This window comes from Ovis canadensis, chromosome 8 (assembly GCF_042477335.2).
Source record: "Ovis canadensis isolate MfBH-ARS-UI-01 breed Bighorn chromosome 8, ARS-UI_OviCan_v2, whole genome shotgun sequence".
Taxonomy (NCBI): domain Eukaryota; kingdom Metazoa; phylum Chordata; class Mammalia; order Artiodactyla; family Bovidae; genus Ovis; species Ovis canadensis.
Window position 1 is genome coordinate 81,252,131 of NC_091252.1, and position 24,124 is coordinate 81,276,254.

Below are 24,124 nucleotides of genomic sequence, written 5' to 3' on the forward strand. Positions count from 1 at the left end.
TAGCAGACATTTGCAAAAGTTTTTAGAAGAGTAAATGAAAATGCTTTAAATATTTAACAGACATTGTTACTGAATTTTTCACTGAAAACCAGCTTTAATGCCAAGGCTGACCTCCGACTGGGATGTGATCTGAGAGGCAAAGGTCCTTCCACCCAGAATCCAGGTCTGCCACAACACCTAAGTTTCCCACATTAGGCAGACATCCCTTTCAGTTAAACCACTGAAGGTACTTTTGACAGAGTACATCTGTTCTTTGGAAAGAATTATTCACCATTCATACGTATATCAAGAGCAATAATCCAATATATCTATCTTAAAGAACGGTAAGTGTTGATAAGAAGAAAGACGGGAAGACAAAGACTCTAAAATATGAAACTGCTCACTGTGGCACTATAAGTTTAGCTCTCAGGGAATGAATGACATAGGGAAATGGGAATGGCTTACCCTAAGGGCAAAAATCTCCAAAACAGAGCGTATTTCAAAACTCTGCTTCAGTTTGGTTTTAAGCAACTTTATCCAACAAAGATACAAAAAAATACTTCAAGTAGATTTTAAAAAAATAGAAAAAGAAAAGCACTAAAAAAGAAAACATTTAAAAATGACTAATATACAGGATAAAAGGCTTATCTTTTAGATTTATACTTCATATTTTGGTTTGAAATATACACTTAACAAAATATAAAATTCAGATGTTCATAACTGCAGTACGTTATGATCTTTAACTGTAACTCTTAATGCCAAATGATCTGAATATTTGGGATGACTACTAATACAATTATCCTGTTTTGTGCTACTTTCTTACTTCTCTGACATAGAAAGCTTGCCAGTTTGTTGCTTGTAGTTGCTGGTTATTTCATTTCGCACTCTTTGAGCAAGTTCCTCTTCAATACCAAATTCTATTGCTCTGTGTATCACATTCAGCCACCAAGGAGAATTAGAATGAATCTGTAAACAAGATAATTAATATCTTTTCACTACTCACTATATTTCTATCATTGAAAAGGGTTCTAAAAGGAACAATAAATGCCAGTCTCAGGAAAATCACAATAGTAGTAGGGAGACAAATAGACATGTTGGCTATACAATGAATGAATACAACATCTGCATATATAATTAAATAGAACACCTATTTCATGATTACTCTAAATGAGTGAGAATTTATTGTACATACATGTATAACAAAGCTGTGCTAAAAAAAATACTTTAAAATTCAGTATTCACTCTATATATCTGAAAAGGTAACAGGTTTCTTTCTCAGCGTAATAAAGACTTCTTGCTTATCCTCAACTAACTGAACAAGATTCTACTCAATGAATAATCTATGGTAATTAATGAAATTATATGCCTGAATACTAAATAATTAATGAATTAGGAAGAATAACACGTGGTGTAACTGATTAAAATCAAAGACTAAAAGTGTATTTTGTGTATTCTCCTCTTTAAACTTTGCTATTGACTTCATGAAAGAGAAATTTTAGAAATGACAAATGGCACATATTTCATAAGAAAAATACTTATAGTTCTAATATTCCAAACCTCGAAAGATTTTGGAAACATACACATCTAAGATCAAAAGAAGGCTGTGGAAGTCTACTTTCTTCAAAAGACAACTTGTTATATACCAAAGGTAGAGGAAACCCCATTACACCTTAAAAGAAATCAAAGAGAATAACCTCAAAATAGGTGATTTATCTCTGTATCTGTTCATTCAATCAATAAACACTGTTAACAGCAAATAAACTTTTATTGTGGCCCAGGTACTATATGGGCTTCCCTTGTGGCTCAGTTGTAAAGAATCCGCCTGCAATGTGGGAGACCTGGGTTCGATCCCTGGGTTGGGAAGATCCCCTGCAGAAGGGAAAGCTGGTGGCACTGGAGTGCCACCAACTCCAGTATTCTGGCATGGAGAATTCCATGGACTATATAGTCCCTGGGGTTGCAAAGAGTCAGACATGACTGTGCGACTTTCACTTCACTATACTAGGTGCTAAGAATTCCAAGATGATAAGAAAGTTTAAGTTTCTCCCTAGATCAGAACACAAACCAAAATGTTGCTGTTGTTCAGTGTTCCAGTAGTGCCTGACTCTTTAAGACCACACGGACTGCAGCAGGCCAGGCCTCCCTGTCCCTCACCACCTCCTGAAGTTTGCCCAAGTTCATGCTCATTGCATCGGTGATGCCAGCCAGCCATCTTATCCTCTAACGCCTTCTTCTTCTGCCCTCAGTCTTTCCCAGCATCAGGGACTTATTTCCAATGAGTTGTCTGTTTGCATCAGATGACCAAAATACTGGAGCTTCAGCTTTAGCATCAGTCCTTCCAGGGAATATTCAGGGTTGATCTCTCTTAAGATTGACTGGTTTTATCTCCTTGCTCCAAGGGACTTTCAGGAGTCTTCTCCAGGACCACAGTTCAGTTCAGTTCAGTTCAGTTGCTCAGTCGTGTTTTACTCTTTGCGACCCCATGAATCGCAGCATGCCAGGCCTCTCTGTCCATCACCAACTCCCGGAGTTCACTCAGATTCATGTCCATCGAGTCAGTGATGCCATCCAGCCATCTCATTCTCTGTCAGAAGGCCTCAATTCTTTGGTGTTCTGCCTGCTTTACAGTCCAGCTCTTAGAACCATACGTGACCACCAGGAAGACTAGCGTTGACTATATGGGCCTTTTTTGGCAGGGTAATGTCTCTGCTTTTCAACACACTGTCTACGTTTGTCATCCCTTTCCTGCCAAAAGGCATTTGTCTTTGATTTCATGGCTGCAGTCACCATCCACTGTGATTTTGAAGCCCAAGAAGAGAAAATCTGTCACTACTTTCACCTTCTCTCCCTCTATTTGCCATGAAGTAGTGGGGCCAGATGCTATGACCTTAGTTTTTTAATATTTAGTCTTAAGCTGGCTCTTTCACTCTCCTCCTCCACCCTCATCAAGGTGCTCTTTAGTTCTTCTTTGCTTTCTGCCATTAGAGTGGTATCATCTGCATATCTGAGGTTGATGTTTTTCCTGCCTGTCTTGATTCCAGCCTGTAACTCATCCGGCCTGGCATTCTCAAGACGTGCTCAGCATACAGATTAAAGAAACAGGGTGAGAGCAGATAGCCCTGTCGTACTCCTTTCTCAATCCTGAACCAATCGGTTGTTCCATGATGGGTTCTGACTGTTGCTGCTTGACCTGCACACAGGTTTCTCAGGAGACAGGTAAGGTGGTCTGGTAATCCTCTCTCTCTCAGAGCTTTCCACAGGTTGTCATGATACACATAGTTAAAGCTTTAGTGTCATTGATGAACAGAGATAGATGTTTTTCTGAAATTCCCTTGCTTTTTCTATAATTCACCGAACATTGGCAATGTGATCTCTAGTTCCTCTTCCTTTTTGAAACCCAGCTGGACATCTGGAAGTTCTTGGTTTGCATAATGCTGAAGCCTAACATGTAAGATTTTAAGTAAGACCATACTAGCTTGAGAGATGAGTGCAAATGTTTGACGGTTGGCACATTTTTTGGTAGTACCCTTCTTGGGAACTGGGATGAGGACTGACCTTTTCCAGTGCTGGGTCTTCCAGATTATCTGGCATAATGAATGCAAATCCTTGATGGCATCATCCTTTAGGGATCTGAACAGTTCTGCTGGAATTTCATTGCATCCACTAACTTTACTAACAGTAGTGCTTTTTAAGGCCCACTTGACATCGCACTCCCAAAGGTCTTCACACCACCAAAATGTTATGTGGATAAAAATGTAAGTAAGGAAAATTACATACATACCTTTCTCTGAAGATCACGGATAGTCTGCTGCACAGGTAACAAAGCCTGCTGGGCTTCCGCAACCTCTGTGTTACACTTGCTCATATAATGCTCTCGTAGCTGTTTGGCCTGTGTTAAAACACGAAACAAGTATAAACTTTCACTACAGGTCAAGAAAATAATCTAGTATGATGTTTCAAGAACAGTGTGCTTACTTTATTTACTTAAATCTGTTTAACTTACGCATTAAACTCAAGTATACTGTAGAGAATGTAAAACCCATGCTGCTGCTGCTAAGTCGCTTCAGTTGTGTCCGACTCTGCGTGACCCCATAGACAGCAGCCCACCAGGCTCCCCTGTCCCTGGGATTCTCCAGGCAAGAACACTGGAGTGGGTTGCCATTGCCTTCTCCAATGCATGAAAGTGAAAAGTGAAAGTGAAGTCGCTCAGTCGCGTCCAACTCTTCGCGACCCCATGGACTGCAGCCCACCAGGCTTCTCTGTCCATGGGATTTTCCAGGCGAGAGTACTGGAGTGGGGTGTCATTGCCTTCTCCGAAACCCATGCTAGAAGTTCCTAATATTTATGTTGAAGAGAATTTATCTGGAGGCCACCTTGACTTACATTTACCTGTAAGTCATATAAAAAATTCCAAGGATTTGCTCTCCAAATTTCTAATTTTTTAATTTAAAAAAAAAAGGGAGGAGGAAGAGCAGTAACATTTTAAACATAAGGCAAAAGCAGGAATACATTTTAGAATTTCTTGTCTCATTCAATTATTATAATTGCTTGGAATTACTTCAGTTTAGAACTAACATTTGAGAACATACACTAACACAGGGTTTGTGAACTGAACTGTGTTCCCTCAAAATCTGTATGATGAAGCTCTAACCCCCAGTGTGACTATATTTACAGACAGGGTCTTCAAGAAAGTGATTGAGTAAATGCATATACATGAGATGATAAGGGTGGAGCCCTAATCCAAAATGACTGGTGTCCTTAAAAGAAAAGGGAGACACACCAGGGATGCAAGCGCACAGAGAAAAGGCCATATGAGGACACAGTGAGAAGGCAGCCTTTTACCAGCCAAAGAGAGAATCTTTCAGAGCAACCAACCCTGATGAGACCTTGGTATCAGACTTCCAGCCTTCCCTGATGATTAACGATGTTGAGCAACTTTTCATGTGCATGTTGGCCATCTGTATGTCTTCTTTGAAATAATGTCTATTCCTATCCTGTGCCTATTTTTTTAACTGCCTGATAAGGGGTTAATGTCTAAATCCCTGATAAGAGGTCAGCATCTAAAGTATATAGACAACACATAAAACTCAATGTCAAAAAAACAACCTAATTAAAAAATGGGCAGAAGACCTGAACAGACATTTTCCCAAAGAAGACACAGAGATGGCTAATAAGGCACATGAAAAGATGCTCAAAACCACTAATTATTAGAGAAATATGAATTACAACAGCAATGAGGTATCACCTCGCACATGTCAGAATGACTATATCAAAAAGTTTACAAATAACAAGTGTTGGGGATAACAGGGAGAAAAAAGAACCCTTGCACACTGTTGGTGGGAATGTAAACTGGTACAGCTACTAAGGAAAACAGTATGGAGATTCCTCAAAAAATTAGATATTGTACCATATGACTCAGCAATTCCACTCCTGAGTAAACAGATGGAAAAACAATGAAAATACTAGTTCAAAAAGATACATACACTCTGATATTCAGAGCAGCACTATTTACAATTAACCGAGACATGATAAAACCCAAGTGCCCATCAACAGAGATGAATGGATAAAGAAGCTGTTGTAAATATTTATAATGTAATATTATTCAGCTAGAATCAAAGAAAGAAATTCTGCCATTTGCAGAAACATGGATGGACGCAGAGAATACCATGTTCAGTGAACAGGGCAGAAAGAGAAACACAAATATTTTACATTACTTACACTTGGAATCTAAAAAATAAAATGAATATATATGCAAAACAGAAACAGACTCATAGGTATAGAAAACAAACTACTACTGGTTGCCACTGGGGAGGTGAAAGGGGACAGGGGAAATCAGAGGGATGAGACACAAACTATTATGACATATAAAACAGATGAGCAACAAGCATATATTGTATAGTACAGGGAATTATAGCCATTATCTTTCAATAACTTATAATGAAGTATAATCTATGAAAATACTGCATCATTATGCTGTATACTGCATCATAAATTAACTATAGTAGTGGTAGTGTTAGTTGTTCAGATGTGTCCGACTCTTTGCAGCCCCATGGACTGTAGCCTCCCAGGTTTCTCTGCCCATGGAATTCTTCAGGCAAGAATACTGGAGTGGGTAGCCATTTCCTTCTCCAGGGGATCTTCCCGACCCAGGGACTGAATCTGGATCTCCTGCACTGCAGGCATATTCATTACCATCTGAGCCACCAAGGAAGCCCCATATCAAATCAACCATATTGCAATTAGAAAAAAGGAGAGACTGTCCTTTCCCTACTGAGTAAGAACTATATAAAAAAGATCTTCATGACCCAGATAATCACGATGGTGTGATCACTCACTTAGAGCCAGAAATCCTGGAATGTGAAGTCAAGTGGGCCTTAGGAAGCATTACTACGAACAAAGCTAGTGGAGGTAATGGAATTCCAGTTGAGCTTTCTCAAATCCTAAAAGATGATTGCTGCACTCAATAAGCCAGCAAATTTGGAAAACTCAGCAGTGGCCACAGGACTGGAAAAGGTCAGTTTTCATTCCAATCCCAAAGAAAGGCAATGCCAAAGAACGCTCAAACTACTGCACAATGGCACTCATCTCACACGCTATTAAAGTAATGCTCAAAATTCTCTAAGCCAAGCTTCAGCGATACGTGAACCGCAAACTTCCAGATGTTCCAGCTGGATTTAGAAAAGGCAGAGGAACCAGAGATCAAATTGCCAACATCCACTGGATCATTGAAAACGCAAAAGAATCCCAGAAAAATATCTGCTTTATTGACTATACCAAAGCCTTTGACTGTGTGGATCACAAGAAACTGAAAAATTCTGAAAGAGATGGAAATACCAGACCACCTAATCTGCCTCCTGAGAAATCTGTATGCAGGTCAAGAAGCAACAGTTAGAACTGGACATGGAACAATAGACTGGTCCCAAGTCGGGAAAGGAGTACGTTAAGGCTGTATTTTGTCACTCTGCTCATTTAACTTATATGCAGAGTACATCATAAGAAATGCTGGACTGGATGAAGCACAAGCTGGAATCAAGATTACCAGGAAAAAAATCAATAACCTCAGATATGTGGATGACACCACTCTTATGTTAGAAAGCGAAGAAGAACTAAAGAGCCTCTTGATGAAAGTCAAGAGGAGAGTGAAAAAGTTGGCTTAAAACTCAACATTCAGAAAACTAAGATCATGGCATCCAGTCCCATCACTTCATGGCAAATAGATGGGTAAATAGTGGAAACAGTGACAGACTTTATTTTTCTGGGTTCCAAAACCACTGCAGATGATGACTGTAGCCATGAAATTAGAAGACGCTTGCTCCTTAGAAGAAAAGTTAAGACCAAGCAAGACAGCATATTAAAAAGCAGAGACATTACTTTGCCAACAAAGGTCCGTCTAGTCAAAGCTATGGTTTTTCCAGTAGTCATGTATAGGTGTGAAAGTTGGACTATAAAGAAAGCTGAGTGCTGAAGAATTGATCCTTTTGAACTGTGGTGTTGGAGAAGACTCTTGAGAGTCCCTTGGATGGCAAGGAGATCCGTCCATCCTAAAGGAAATTAGTCCCCGGTATTCATTGGAAGGACTGATGATGAAGCTGAAACTCCAGCTTTGGCCACCTGATGTGAAGAACTGACTCAATGGAAAAGACCCTGATGCTGGGAAAGATTGAAGGTGGGAGGAGAAGGGATGACAGAGGATGAGATGGTTGGATGGCATCACTGACTCTATGGACATGAGTTTGAGTAAATTCTGGGAGTTGGTGATGGACAGGGAGGCCTGGCATGCTGCAGTCCATGGGGTTGCAAAGAGTTGGACACAACTGAGCAACTGAACTGAACTGAATCTTGGTTCTTTTTTATAAATTAACTGACCATATGTGGGTGGGTTTCTTTCTGGGCTCTCACTGTTCTTTCCCAATGATCTATGTTTCTGCTTTTAGATCAATACCATACTCTTTTAAATACTATAGTTTTATAATATAGCTGAAAAATCAGGGTGCATAATGCCTGCAGCTTTGTTCTTTTTCAAGATGACTTTGGTTATTCAGGATCTTTTCTAGTTCCACACAGACTTTTGGATTGTTTATTCTACTTCTGTGAAAAATACCATTGGAATTTTAATAGGAATTAAACTGAAAGTGTCTACTGCCTTGTGCCGCATAAACATTTTAACAACAGTAATTCTTCCAGTCCATGAGTGTGAGAAATGAAAATTCTATTGTTTAAGTCACCTAGTCTGTATTTTGTTATGGCAGTCCTAGAAGATTAATACAAAAAGGATTCAAAAATTGGGGCCCTTTCAACTTCTCAAGACAAAAAGGATCATGTTATTTGCAAAGCAACAGAAACACTGAAAAATTTTATTCATGTAAGTTTCCACTAGGAAATTTAGGGGAATTCACTTTTGTCCATTTAACTGAAATACTTAACTGACTCTGGAAACTATTTTATGAATGAAGAAAGGGGATGATCAGAGGCTATGTGGACAGTGGGAGAAAAACTGGAAAGACTACTGAACTGGAAATCCCAATACTCCACTTAGTAGTGGGACGAGCCATAAGAAATTGTCAATAGTAGACTACTTCTGACTTACAACAACAGCAGTTTCATGAAGTCAACTGACTAGACACACCTCTCTTGACCAGCCATTTCATTTTCCTAGGCTTTAGTTACTTCATCTACAAAAAGAGGTGGTGGAAATGAATGATTTCTAGAATTTCGTCCAGCTTTGAAATACCAAGGCTTCATATCATGTGAGAGTTAGGCCAAAGTGATAGAGTGATTTCCTTGGAAATACATCTACATAGTATGAACCCTCCACCTCTTGATGCAATTTTCCTCTTCCTGTCACAATCTTCCAATTAATATCCATTACAATTCCTTGGCTGTAATTAGCTGGTCATTAGAGCTGTCTACCAATAGATAGGACTGTCTCCCAGAGAGCTTCCTGTCACTGAAAGCATTTAATAGAATGACTGATTACATATAAAGATTAGACATCTGCACTGGGAATAAAATTTCACTTGAAAATTTTCATACACTTTTTCACTTGAAAATTTCATACACTTGATGCTAGATTACTATCTAGCATCTAGCTAAATACATATTTAAAAAATACTTACATACTTACTTACAAGTAAGTACATACTTATAAAATCTCATTTTTTATCCTTTTAATTTATATAAAGGCTCCATTTACAAGTTCAGTAGTTTTCAAACACATCTACTACTCCTTTGCTTTTAGGTTTGCCATCTTTCTGATCTTTAATGAGGCAAAAATTCACTGGGGAATTGGCATAATAAGTGTATTAAAACTATTTTACGTCACTGTTTCTAATGAGAGGTAATGTTCATTGCAGAAGGAATTTCTTTGAGGACATAAGTTATCGTGAAAATTTGAGTTTATTTATTGCTTTAATAATACATCGAAGGTGGAAAACATAGAAAACTTTATTTTTACTAAACTATACCTTTGGCAGGTCTGTCATGAAATCAACAAGATTTCCTTTAATTTGTTGTTTATACACATCCTGTGCTGTTGGCTACCAGCAGCCGTGTCTACAACAAGCAGTTGCCACACAGCTGCGAGAAGATTATCAGAGAAACAAAATAATATGGAAAGTTCCTATTCTATGCCATCCAAAATCACCACAGCAAAGTCTGGAACATCAAAGCAGCAAGGAAACATGATTACCTTTTGATTTCCTAGGATGTATCAATTAGCCGGAACATGAAGTCTGAGAAAAAATTATTTTATAGGCAGAATGAAAAAAAAAAAAAAGTACCTCTTCCTCAAGTCTGCCATCTCTCAGGGTAGGAGGTATCCCTGGGTGCTTGGCTGTCAACAATTCCATCAAGTTATGGGTAGCATGAAGTCTCTACAAACACACAAAAGGCAGCAATTATGACAGCCAACGCAGGTGACTCTAGGGGAGAATCTACTCAGGCATACAGAACACTAATAATGTATTTAAGGCCAAATCATCGAATTCTTTTCCTTTAAAAATAACTTGAATACCAACTTTCTTCAGTCAGTTTTACTGTAATTATCTTAATTCATAATGATGTAAATTTTCAGTTAAAATATATGGTTTTATGAAACATGTCTATGTATTTAACAAAGTAAGTAATATAGGTAACTTCTCTTATACATGCACTTGTCTATATGGGGAAATATGAATATGTCCAGTAAGTCCAGTAAAGCAGAAAGGCTGACTAGATAGACTTGATTCCTCTTCTGGAAAATGAGTCTGGATGAGCCTAGCAATTTATGATATTATAAAACCAAAGATAATGAAATACATAAGAAAACAGGGCTGTGACCTGGATCTGTTGAATTTAAGGGCTGAAAAGAGGAGGGGCTGGAGGTGAAGACGGCATAGAATAAAGGAGAAAACTCCATCTTAAATCTCTGTATTAATATAAGCCAGACATCTCACTGTGATATTGAGTCTGTGATTGTATTGAGCCTTCTGCTGCATTCTGCACAAGCTGGTGGAATGGACTGGGAGGAACACTTATCTCTCTCTGTTCCCTTACACATTTATCCCAACAGCAGAGTGGCTAATTTGACTGGACAGAGTTAGACATTCCTTGGGTTATGCTTGGTCAGCAGGCTAAGTTACTGGGACTCAAAGCAAGAAACCAGGCTGACTGATGGTTTACTCTTCACTCTTGAACCCAGGCACACTAGACTTAGCTGTCCACTTTTGTTTCCTTTATTCAGGAGCACAGTATCTTTGCACTTTCTCCTTCTCTCATAAGGTAAACACATTTGCTTAAGGTCCAAAGCCTTCTGTAATCCTCATCCATGCATACGTAAGGATACTAGTATTTAATTTTCTCTCCTCTTTCCCCTCCCCCATACACTCCTCGTAACACCTGCTCAGACACAGGTGAATATGAGGTTCCAAGGTCTAGGGTCTGAACAGTAAAAGAGAAGCCTCACCTAGGACTCAAGCCTAAACTTACCAGGATTCATAAAAGGGATCTTATTTACCATTTAGCTAGAGTCTTGTCTATATGATCCACTGATAGAATCAAGAAGAAGAAATTTCACACCTGAGTGTTACAATTCAAATACCCAAATCTCCCTAAAAGACCTACAAAAACTAAATTAGAAGACCATTGGATAAGTATTATTATTACTTAGTTCCACTGCTGAGTGAAACTCAATTTCTTTTTTTGCTAAATATTATATAAATAAATACGCTGATGTAAATATGCAAAAGTGATAAAACTGATGCCATTCTTTGAAATACGAATGTTTTGAGCTGCTTTTCTAATGTAGGTTAGGCTTATCAGTCAGCCTTGTGGCCAGTATTGGCGTAAGTAGACAGAATATTAGTGTTTCTCAAACTTTTGGGTCTATACAAAAAGACATCCTGGGTGCTTGTTAAGAGAACACGAATTTTAAGCTTTATCCCCAGTGACTGTGACTCACTCCACTTGTTACCTTTCATCCTCTTAAATATTCAGAAAACTTATTTTACAAAGATCACACAGTTTGAAATTGTTTAGTTTACTCACTTGCAGTGAATCTGTTTTGAGCTTTTCCTTGTGTTCCTCAGATGAACGCAACACTTCTCTGTATAGTTCTGCTGCCGAAGCATACTCGCCTGGATAATCAAAATGTTTAAAGAATAAGAAAATCACGTATTTAGCTCTCAAAGTCATCTAAAAACATCTACTGTAAAAATACAGCATTGATTAGAATTCCCTAATTTATTTTTTACGAAAAGGAATTTGAGTTGGTATTAATATGACTGCCCCAGTAAAAAAAGTTGATGATAGCACCCTTTCCTGGGGGTTAAAATTCCATACAAATAGAACACCAATCAAATACAATGTTTTAAAATTATGCTAAAAAACAAACTCTAACTTTTAAACTAATGTTTTCTTCTTTCTCAGGTTAATGACTTCCAAGTAGTAGTCATTAGGATGTTTGAAATTAAGGACAAATTTAGGGTATTTACATGTGTTTATAAACAAATATTCAAAACACTATGACCAATGTACACGTACTTCTCAGAAAAATAATGCACTCTTCTTGATAGGTATTGTTTCTGTTGGTATTAGGCCAAAATGATTTAGTTTATAACTACATTTCAAAAATTTAGAATTCTTTCTTTCTATTTCTGGTTATATAATTCACAGTTAGTCTAAGAGATTTATGCTATTTTTTGTTATACCTAAAAAGTAGCTCATTCAAATAAAGTAAAAAAGTATAAAAGCACAACCTGACAAACTATGGCCCATGGGTCTTATCTGACTGTATTTTCGTAGGGTCTACACACTAAGAATTTATTTTTACATTTTTAATAGTTGAAATAAAAACTAAGATAATACTATTTTGTGACATGTGAAAATTACATGATATCAAATCTCAGGGTCCATGAATAAAGTTCTAGTGGAACTCAGTCATGAGGACTTTACGTACTGTCTGTGGCTGCTTTTGTATTACAACAGCTGAATAGTTGTCACAAATCTTATGGCTCACAAAGCCTAAAATATTTACTACCTGATTCTTTCAGAAAGTTTCATTAGACTTCAGTGAAGGGGAGGTGAAGCATTTTTAATGGCTCTGACTAATGGAACCTATCTTTTTTGCTGCCTAGGGAAAAACTCGAAACCAGTAATTTTTACATATAATTAAAATGAAAATCTAACAGTGGCAAAATCATGAAACACAAGGGAGAAAAAGATAAAGAGATGTTCTAATTTCAGTTTGCTGAGGAAAAAGCTTTTATCCTGATCATTGCATACACTTGCTTATTTTAAACTTTAAACCAGTTTCATTAATATCATGGATTTAGAATTTTCCTCAGAGCCATAATGAATATTATATATATATATATATGTGCCTGGTGGTTTAGACAGTAAAGAATCTGCCCGCAATGCGGAATACCCGGGTTCAATTTCTGAGTCGGGAAGATCCCCTGGAGAAGGGAATAGCAACCCACTCTAGTATTCTTGCCTGGAGAATTCCACAGACAGAAGAACAGTCCACGGGGTTGCAAAGAGTCAGACATGACTGAGTGACTAACACACACTCTCTCTCTCTGGTAAAGCTGATTTCATATATGTATATTTTATTGTGGTAAAGTATACATAAAATAAAATTTATCATTTCACCCATTTTTTTAAGAGTGTAGTCCAACGGCACTGTTTTATATCTAGTTCTACCAGTTATTTAATATAAAGCTTTCTAAAGCACACATTTTCACAGTACTTGCCAAGTCATCTAATCTCTATTCATTTTTATAAAGCAGATTACTTTCACAATAATAAAGTTGCATTATAATGTAGGAGTAACACAATTAACTTCACACAATGAGCTCTCTTAGGTTTTCAAAAGACATATGGATTCTATTAATATTTATACTGTCATTTATAAAGAATAATTCACTTAACAATTTTCTCTTCATAATTATTATACCTTTTAAAGAAGGTACAATGACTAGACTATAATAAAAGCAGATGAAACTGAGCTATTCATTATAATATCTGTTTTCACTATTTAGTGGAAAAAAAAAAAAGATTTTTTATAGTGAAAAAAAATATTTTTATGTCTTTCCCAGACTAAGACATAAAAATATCCATATTCAATAAGCTATGCAAATATAAGCCAAATATGGAAATGCCCATTCTTTGCCACTTGATGGCACTAAACCTATTAACAACTAGACAAATTGTACTGGTTCGATACTGCCAAACTAATTTTTTCCAAAAAAACACATGTAGAAATGAAAAATGTATGTGAGGATCAAGAAAAAAAGCTTTCTTTCTCAGAAAACTGAACCTAAAACACTTCTATATTATATGTGTGTGTGTGTGTGTGTAGATAAACACACACATATATATTTCATGTATCTAGTACACAAAATTGAAATAACATCATGTTTTTAACACCATAATCAGTGAGGACCTTAAAATATACACTGTATATCATATATATGTATATTCGCATGTAATATGTGAATCCCTTTAGAGGTTAATATAAATTTTAGATTTCATTTAGAAGTCATATCTGTACTATCTGGTCTCTAATATTAGAAGAGTTTAGATTATATAAGTTAAATATGTAATATTACTTTTAAAAATGTATATTATTTAATATACTACTATGAATTAGACTAGAAACTGAAAGTAGTTAATCCCCCACAGTTAAGCTTATAATTACAATTAAATGAGAACAGACATACCACTTATTAACAGACTTTCTAATAAGAATTCTTCTTAACAATCAGCAATAGTTTCCAGCCACAGAAAAATCACTACAGTGAGGATGCAGTGAAAACTACCTGGAAAGAGCAGTGAGGCACCTCCTGCTACATCATAGCATGGCATTTTGCCACACAGGAGCCAGTCACACACTGATCCTGTTAGAGCGCTACAGTGTCTGGACATTGATCAGATGAATAACCCTCCCAATTCTCATATTGTGTATAATTTCACAGCAGGGGAAAAGAGACAAGTCTGACAGGAGACTAGAAAAAAGGCCAAGTGAAGAAATTCATTTACTGTCTAAGCTTCTGAGTCATAACAACACAGAATAAAATGAGAAATGCAGTTCATAATCAAGTTGGGAAATCTGAAATTTATTATTGTGATCATTTACAAGGGACATATCACTCAACATCAGAAATTTTTGATGGTGAGTTGCAACCTATTATATAGTATAATACTGAGGTTTATAAATGCCTATTTGATAAAGAGGAGGACATAGGATAATAAAAAAATTAAATATCTAATGTGAAATCGAGAGATCCAGGGCAAACTCTTTGTCACTTTCTAGCTGTAATCTTGAGAAAGCAACTAAGACTTTTGAACCCATTTTCTCAAATAAAATAGGGATGGTAATGACTAAACGAAATCCCTAAAATAGGGATGGTAATGGCAATCAGGAGGATAAAACAGAATATGTATATATATATATATGTATATATATATAGTATTATATATACTATAAAATGCTTATAGAAAAATGAATTTTTCAGATATGAGGCTAGATTGACACTTATTTTAGTACATTATTTTTAGTACCTAAATCATAACCAGCACCTAGGAAATACTCGAATATTTGTTGGGAGAGTGAACTTACAAGTGATACTACTTTGTAAGTCAATGACCAACATTCACTTGAATGTGTCACAATTTAACCATTCTATTTCTAGGCATTCTGGTTGTTTCAGTTGTTCACTATTTTGATTGTTTTGATTGTTCACACAAAAAGCTTCTAAAAGTGGAAATGTTTGGTGAAAGCATATTGAAACATTTTTTTTGGAAATGTTCTGTGTAACTGCTCTCCATTAAGTTGGACCTACTTAAATTCTGATTAATATTGTGTGAAAGTGTCTTTCTGGGGAGACTTTGATTTACATTGTAACTATAATTGTAACTTTGATTAACATTATAAGTATTTAGAAGAATTGAAGATAACAAAGCATCACCTTCTACCTTTAATGATGTGGATGCCTGCTAAGCCATTGAGGGCACAGACTAGCTGCCGATGCGCCTCTTCACATTCAGTGCCACACTTCTTCTGCAGGGATGTCAACAGTTCTTCCATTGTCATGGTGCTAAAAGAAAAGGCAGGTTTTACAGAACTAGAAAGAAGATTCCAAGTGAGAGAATAATATTACATAAGATCAAGAGTACCAGTCTCTGTTACAGAGTCTTTATGATCCTTGATATCCGTTTACCTCCATTTTCATCACTACCATTATTAGTTTACTATTCTAGCAAGCTTTCTTTTGATCCTCTCATTCTTTAACTTTTTCTCATTTCAGTCAGTGAAGAGCAGAACTAGAAAAATCTTCCTAAAGTGCAAAGTGGTGGTTGTGGTGGTGAAGTCGTTCAGTCATGTCTGACTCTTGCAACCCCAAGGACTGTAGCCTGCCAGGTTCCTCTGTCCATGGACTTCTCCAGGCAAGAATACTGGAGTGGGCATTCATTCCATTCTCCAGAGTATCTTCCCAACCCAGGGATTGAAGGCAGGTCTCCTGCATTGCAGGCAAATTCTTTACTGTCTGAGCTACCAGGGAAGCCCCACAGCAACTCATATATACCTCTTATGAAATACACAATGTTTTCTTTACATTATAGAGATCTATAAACTTTGTCTGATGGCTCAGATGATAAAGAATCTGCCTACAGTGCAGGAGACCTGGGTTTGATCCCTGTGACAGGAAGATCCCCTGGAGAAGAGAATGGCAAGCCACTACAGTATTCTTGCCTGGAGGATCCCACGGACAGAGGAGCCTATCAGGCTACAGTCCATGGGGTTGCAGAGTCAGACTCAACTTTGCAACTAACACTTTCATTAATCTTTGTCATTGCCTTTAGTTATCTACAAACTGCTCAAAGGCAAGGATAAGAGTCAAATTCCTCTTTATATTTCTTATAGCACTTGAAAGGATATCTTTTTAATATCAAGTGCTAAAAAAAAAAAGAGGCTAGTTCCTATCAGTTTGATGAACAAACAAACAAATTTTGTGGGACAACAGAGTATTGAAAGGAATAATCAAAGAATATAGCTAGTATAATTATAAAGAAAATATTTAATGGGAATCTAATTCACCTAATTCCCTGATGTCAGAACCGAAAAATACAACACAAAATGAACAAAAGCATTTCATATCTGAAGTGCAGCAGAAGACAAATAAACAAAACCCCCCCAAAACAACAAAACCCTTCAACAGTTCTAAAAATATGTTCAAAACCATGAAAATAATTTTGATGTGGTTCTCTTTCACAAATGGGGTTCCATAGTGAAGAAAAATCACCACACTGCTAAAAACAGATGACAACTCAGTTCTAAGACCCTGAATGAAACCGTGGGCTAGGAAGCTAACTGCTTTAATACTGTCTATGTATGCACGCATGGTAAGTCACTTCAGTCGTGTCCGACTCTGTGCGATGCCATGGACAGCAGCCCACCAGGCTCCTCTGTCCATGGGATTCTCTAGGCAAGAATACAGGAGTGGGTTGCCATTTCCTTCCCCCAATATTGTCGATCACTACTCTATTATCTCTTACAGCATAAGAAAACTGAAAATAAAACCTTTTTTGGAGTGGCAAGAACTCGCCCCGAACCGCCTGGGGGTGGCAGCAGGCCTGTCGGAGCCTCAGCAATGGATACAGGATGGAGGTGACAGTCCTTCTGTCCAGGCTGCTGAGCTTCAAAGCCCAGTCGGAAATCTTCCTGAGTTTTACCACTGCATCCTGGCAGCACACCTCATGTTGACGGTGATAGAAATGTCTTTCCACTGGAGAAAAGTGAAGCCAGTGGGTTTCTTCTGTCTGAGGGGGTATCTGGATCTAAACAGAGGAGGAAAAAAGAAAAGTCACTTGGAAATTTAACTTTTCACCCCAACTCTGCTTCTTCTCAAATTTTTTCCTAATACCCTTAATCAGTAAATACTTATCCTACTGACTTGGTCAATCACATCTTTCTTCGCAGACCTCCACATTATCTTGGCAATAAAGCTGTAGAGGAAATGAGGATTCTTCTTGCAATAAGGACGATAGAGAAGTCGAACCCACCAGTGTCTGACACAGTAAGGTTCAACACCAAGAAATACCACTAACCCGAAAAGATCTGAAAGGAAAAAAAAAAGCATGTTGAGAATACAGATAGATAGTCTCTGACTTAGGATGGTTTGACTTAAATTTTTGACTTTACCATAGAGCAAAAACAAATGTTAATAAATCATCAAAACTTATTTATCTCTATCAGTCTAGCAGAGTGGCTATTAACTGGGGTGGAAGGATGTGATTTTGCCCACTGGGGACATTTGGCAATGACTGGAGACAATTATGGGTGTCACAACTGCAAGAACACTACCAGCATCAGGAGCGTAAAAGCTCAGTATCCAAAATAACCAGAACAGCCCCTAATAAAAATGAATATCTGACTCAAAATGTTAATGGGGCTAAGGTGGAGAAACCCTGGTGTAACACAAAAAGAAAACAAATGAGACTTCTACTTCCAAATACAACATAGTAAGTCAGCTGAAGAAGCTGAACGGTTCTATGAAGACCTGCAAGACCTTTTAGAAGTAATACCCTAAAAAAGATGTCCTTTTCATTATAGAGGACTGGAATACAAAAGTAGGAAGTCAAAAAGTACCTGGAGTAACAGGCAAATTTGGCCTTGGAGTATGGAATGAAGCAAGGCAAAGGCTAACAGAGTTTCGCCAAGGGAACGCACTGGTCATAGCAAACACTCTCTTCCAACAACGTAAGAGAAGACTCTACACACCAGATAGCCAACACCAAAATCAGACTGACTATATTCTTTGCAGCCAAAGATGAAGAAGCTCTATACAGTCAGCAAAAACAAGACAGGGAGCTGACTGTGGCTCAGATCATGAACTCCTTATTGCCAAATTCAGACTTAAATTGAAGAAAGTGCAGAAAACCACTAGACCATTCAGATATGACCTAAATCAAATTCTTTATGATTATACAGTGGAAGTGAGAAATAGATTTAAGGGACTAGATATGATAGACAGAGTGCCTGAAGAACTATGGACCGAGATTCGTGACACTGACTGAACTGAACTGAAGTCACATCAGGCTAACATTCCCACCGCAGTTACTATTAACACAAAAACCCCCCAAAACCCTGATATATTATAAGAGTGATAGCATTAACGATATCAGAGAATCACGGAAGAAAAGATGAAAAATAAACTAAATTTCCAGATATTCAGGAAATGTTATTTTTTAAGATAACTTGGACATGAGAAAACTTTTGGAGTCATTATGTTGATTGTGGAAATAAACTCCCTGGTAAATATATATGTCAAAAGTTTACAAATTTTACATTTTAAATATTTCTAGTTTCATTATATGTCATTCATACCTCAATAAAGCTGTTCAGAAAATTAATCAAAAATTTGTTAAAGGGTGCCAGTTGCTCAAAACACCTGCCAACATCTTATTCATCCCAAATTAAGTACCCAGGGAACTGCAGAATTACTGCTCATATTTTAAAGGATTTAAAATTAAAATATGAATAAAGTAACTGTGATAGGCATTTTCTCTACACCTTCCTAGCTAACCCTGGAGTTCAATGAAATCTTCAGTTCAGTTCAGTTGCTCAGTCGTGTCTGACTCTGCGACACCATGAATCACAGAACGCCAGGCCTCCCTGTCCATCACCAACTCCCGCAGTTCACTCAGACTCATTTCCATCGAGTTGGTGATGCCATCCAACCATCTCATCCTCCGTCGTCCCCTTCTCCTCCTGTCCCCAATCCCTCCCAGCATCAGGGTCTTTTCCATGAGTCAACTCTTCACATGATGTGGGCAAAGTATTGGAGATTCAGCTTTACCATCAGTCCTTCCAATGAACACCCAGGACTGATATCCTCCAGAATGGACTGGTTGGATCTCCTTGCAGTCCCAGGGACTCTCAAGAGTCTTCTCCAGCACCACAGTTCAAAAGCATCAATTCTTCGGTGCACAGCTTTCTTCACAGTCCAACTCTCACATTCATACATGACCATTCGAAAAACCATACCCTTGACTAGATGGACCTTTGTTAGCAAAGTAATGTCTCTGCTTTCGAATATGCTATCTTGGTTGGTCAAAACTTTCCTTCCAAGGAGTTAGCATCTTTTAATTTCATGGCTGCAATCACCATCTGCAGTGAAGTCTGACACTGTTTCCCCAACTATTTCCCATGAAGTGATGGGACAGGAGGCCATGATCTTCGTCTGCTGAATGTTGAGCTTTAAGCCAACTTTTTCACTCTCCTCTTTCACTTTCAACAAGAGGCTTTTTAGTTCCTCTTCACTTTCTGCCATAAGAGTGGTGTCATCTGCATAGCTGAGGTTATTGATATTTCTCCTGGCAATCTTGATTCCAGCTTGTGCTTCTTCCAGCCCGTCGTTTCTCATGATGTACTCTGCATAGAAGTTACAAGCAGCATGACAATATACAGCCTTGACGTACTCCTTTTCCTATTTGGAGCCAGTCTGTTGTTCTATGTCCAGTTCTAATTGTTGCTTCCTGACCTGCATAATAGGTTTCTCAAGAGGTAGGTCAGGTGGTCTGGTATACCCATCTCTTTCAGAATTTTCCACAGTTTATTGTGATCCACACAGTCAAAGGCTTTGGCATAGTCAATAAAGCAGAAATACATGTTTTTCTGGAACTCTCTTGCTTTTTCGATGATCCAGTGGATGTTGGCAATTTGATCTCTAGTTCCTCTGCCTTTTCTAAATACAGCTTGAACATCTGGAAGTTCACGGTTCACATACTGCTGAAGCCTAGCTTGGAGAATTTTGAGCATTACTTTACCAGCGTGTAAAATGAGTGCAATTGTGCGGTAGTTTGAGCATTCTTTGGCACTGTCTTTCTTTGGGATTGAAATGAAAATTGACCTTTTCCAGTCCTATGGCCACTACTGAGTTTTCCAAATTTGCTGACATATTGAGTGTAGCACTTTTACAGCATCATCTTTTAGGATTTGAAATAGCTCAATTGGGATTCCATCACCTCCACTAGCTTTGTTCATAGTGATGCTTTTTAAGACCCACTTGACTTCACATTCCAGGATGTCTGGCTCAAGGTGAGTGATCACACCACTGTGATTATCTTATTAACACCTAAATATTAACATATTGGACAGTTTCCAATGTACAGCAGACCACTAAATTTGGCCTTTTAATTAGTCTGATATTATTCTACAAATTGGAGAAGGCAATGACACCCCACTCCAGTACTCTTGTTTGGAAAATCCCATGGATGGAGAAGCCTGGGAGGCTGCAGTCCATGGGGTTGCTAAGCGTCGGAGACGACTGATCGACTTTATTTTCACGTTTCACTTTCATGAATTGGAGAAGGAAATGGCAACCCACTCCAGTGTTCTTGCCTGGAGAACCCCAGGGACGGGGGATTCTGGTGGGCTGCCACCTATGGGGTTGCACATGGTCAGACACGACTGAAGCGACTTAGCAGCAGCAGCATTCTAGAAATATGCATCTTAATGTAACTTACTAAAATTACACAGGTATTTAAATATATACTTAAACATCTTCCTAAAAAACTCTTTTCCCCTAAAAATAATTATCAAAAAATAGTGTTTCTCAGTTCAATGTAATAGATGTTGATATTTTTACTTTAGCAGAATAGTAAGTTATCCTGCTAAGAACAAATGATACATGAAAACCTGAATTTTCAAGAATGATAGGTTTTGAAGATAAATATCTGTCATAGGACTAAGGATATTTATATTTTTATAATTAAACCACATTTTAGTGACAGTTTTTCCAGAAATTTCTTATGTAAACTAACATTTACTTATTTAAACTTTTAGTCTTAAATATCTGCAACTTGGACAAAAGTTTTAAAAATGTTGTCTATGTTCTATAGAAAAAATTAGTTATATGAATGAGACTGATGTAGAAGCATCAGTTAAAATGTGTGAGTGGGAAGTCCTTATCTTTATAGACACAGCCAAGGGAAACTAATTCCTTTTTCTTCTCTCTTTCCCTCTTTCTTTCTTGTCAGGTTCTCCCTGTTTTCTACTCACCATTTTGGAACTTTGAGTCCAATTCAAACCTGTGTCTACAGTGTTCAGGCAGGCACAATAACTGCTCAAATCAGGACAGTAGGACTACTCAACTACATATCTGTCTTCATATATATGTATATATAAATAAAAAGCACTTGATTCCATTTAAAAAGGTAGATGTCTGCAACTATTAGGATCAAATATATTTTAATATATGCATAATCACCTAAGGATTTCTACAAAAGCAATGCTTTTTGCTTAAAAAATTTAAGTTTTTCAAATAAATGCAATATGTGAGGAAACCATCCATTACCTTCCAATCCTCTCTGTACTGGAGTGCCACTGATGCACCAGCGGTTAATCCCACTCAAGCGCTGAGCCATTTCTGCAGCCTGATGGGAGAGAATGAAAAGAGAGACACAAGAACAATGCAGAAGGATTGTGTTTACTTATGAAAACAGCTCTCAAGCCCAGGCTTCAGGTCACATGCATTTGCCCTTACAGAATAGTTATCACACTCAGTACTGAACATCATAGTCAATGGGTTATCTTCTAGTATGGGGCTCTTATTAGCAGGAGGCTGCAATGTGTCCTTTCAAAGAGGAAAGGAAATTCATGTATGGGTAGAATGAAAATGTCCCAGCTGACTGATACATTCCTTAGACCACCCCATCCTCCAGATGAGAGGAACCACTGTGCTAACAGGCATGACTTATTAATTCAGTTCAGGTCACAGACTGGGCAAAGAAGACAGAATAAAGACATACAGTGAAGTCTGAATAAAAGCTTTACCTCTAGCATTTTTCTATTACCATTTGGTGTCTGATAAAAAGCTGTCAGTTACCAAAACCTGCATGGAGAGTACTCCACGTGGCAGAAATGCTGATAAAAGTACCTAAGTAGAGTTTACTTAGATCTACATCACATAAAAACTACCATCTTCTTCAAATATACATGAACTTTTCATACAGAACAATGATTCTGAGTACCAAATAATTTCTAAGGATTATACAGCTCATGCATAAGGGAAAGCAAATGCAAAGTATCCAAAGGCAAACTTGGCGAATGTCAATACTGCAGGTTAAACTACATGTAAACTATTAAATTTCCTATGAATAGTTTCCTCCAGTCTTTTTCCCAGCCCTCAAATGATTCTACAGAAATTCTCACTTTTACAGCAGGACATTCGACCATCTGAGCTTCATCAAGGCAGATCCTCCACCACTCCACAGCTACAAGAGGACTGGGAATAGCCATGTAGCGCTTCTGGTTCCTTAAGCGACGCCCATCCTCACTGTTGCTGTGTGGGATGTCTACATAGTTCAGCTCTGAACGGAGGACATCGTAAGTAATGATGACTATATCCTGTTCTGCCAAAAAATGAGGCTGTAAAAAACCATCTTTCTTCACTCCTTGATATACCTAGGATATAATCACAGACATTCATTTATACACTTACTGAGCACTTTCTATTTGTTTATAACCAAACATCCTATAAGACACATCCCAGACCTATTTAGAGAAAGATGCATTTTACTGTGGAAGACTAAAAACATTAGCAATGTGAAAGGAACTGGAACAGAAGTAAACGCAAAAGCTTCACAGTGGAGACCAATTTTATGGCTAAGAAGGTAAACTCAGAGAGGAATTCAAATTTGCAGTAGATCTTGAAGTACATTCAAGAGTTTTCATGGGTGGAAGAAAGGGGAAAACGTAGGTGGGTAGATGGAATCAATAGTTTGTGCAAAAGCACAATGGTATGAGAAAGTTTAACAATAAGAGCTATTATTTACTGAATGCCTTTTATGTTTTAGCACTGCAAAGTTTTATCTCCCACCTTAACAACAACTCTGTCAGTTGTTATTATTCCTATGTCACACACAGAAAACATGAAGTGACTTACTCAAAACTAGTAGAGTCAAGATACAAATCAAGGTTTGCCTCCTCTACAGAACAGAGCGCCTCAGTGGCAAAGTTGGTGTTTTATAAACTACTGCATTATACATGCCTATCATAGTGGCCGAAATATAGAAAATCTCCAATAACATTTGTGTGGAAAGAAGAAAAGAAGAACACAAAGGGTAAAAAATACTAACAGTAGTGAACAATAACATTAAATGAACACTCACTATGTGCCAGCACTTTATCAAATCATTTAATCTTCACAAAAAGTGTAGGGGGGTACAATTTTTAGAACTTAGCACAATTTCTGACACACAATAGGTGTTCACTTGTTGAATGAGTAAATTCTTATTTTACACAAGAGGTAACTGAGGCTTCAGAGGAAGATTCTGGAGCTAAAAGATATAGGATCATACAAACAGATAACTATTAAACAATGCTGCCTTTGAACTGCATTTCTTTCTGAATACAAAGATGTTTTCCTTTATATGATTAAGGACTTTTTCAAAAACTTTCATAACTTTCCACTCACAGTGCTTTAACTTCTGATGTCAGAAAAGAATAAGCAGTCTACTGTGCTTTTTCTTATTCTCAATTTCCTCTTTGAGTTCTGACTTAATATTATTATCTCATTAAGTTAATTTTGGGGGTAAAAACAAGGTGACAAAGATTATAAAAATTATCATAAGCAAACACTTATATTTTCCTATCCCTTTAAAG

At 37.5% G+C, this 24,124-nt stretch overlaps 1 protein-coding gene across 7 annotated transcripts in view; it reads right to left on the minus strand.

The window, feature by feature from the left end:
- The window catches only part of SHPRH (SNF2 histone linker PHD RING helicase), an 83,216-nt gene that overhangs the window by 34,411 nt on the left and 24,681 nt on the right, over positions 1 to 24,124 (minus strand). For all 7 annotated transcript variants that reach the window (XM_069599300.1, XM_069599298.1, XM_069599301.1 and 4 more), the window contains 9 exons: positions 22,673 to 22,924; positions 21,816 to 21,894; positions 17,412 to 17,575; positions 17,039 to 17,295; positions 15,433 to 15,554; positions 11,503 to 11,591; positions 9,759 to 9,851; positions 3,761 to 3,868; positions 803 to 945 (listed from right to left, as the gene is read on the minus strand). In XM_069599300.1, coding sequence (XP_069455401.1) covers positions 803 to 945; positions 3,761 to 3,868; positions 9,759 to 9,851; positions 11,503 to 11,591; positions 15,433 to 15,554; positions 17,039 to 17,295; positions 17,412 to 17,575; positions 21,816 to 21,894; positions 22,673 to 22,924 — 1,307 coding nt within the window. The remainder of the gene's footprint in view (positions 1 to 802; positions 946 to 3,760; positions 3,869 to 9,758; positions 9,852 to 11,502; positions 11,592 to 15,432; positions 15,555 to 17,038; positions 17,296 to 17,411; positions 17,576 to 21,815; positions 21,895 to 22,672; positions 22,925 to 24,124) is intronic.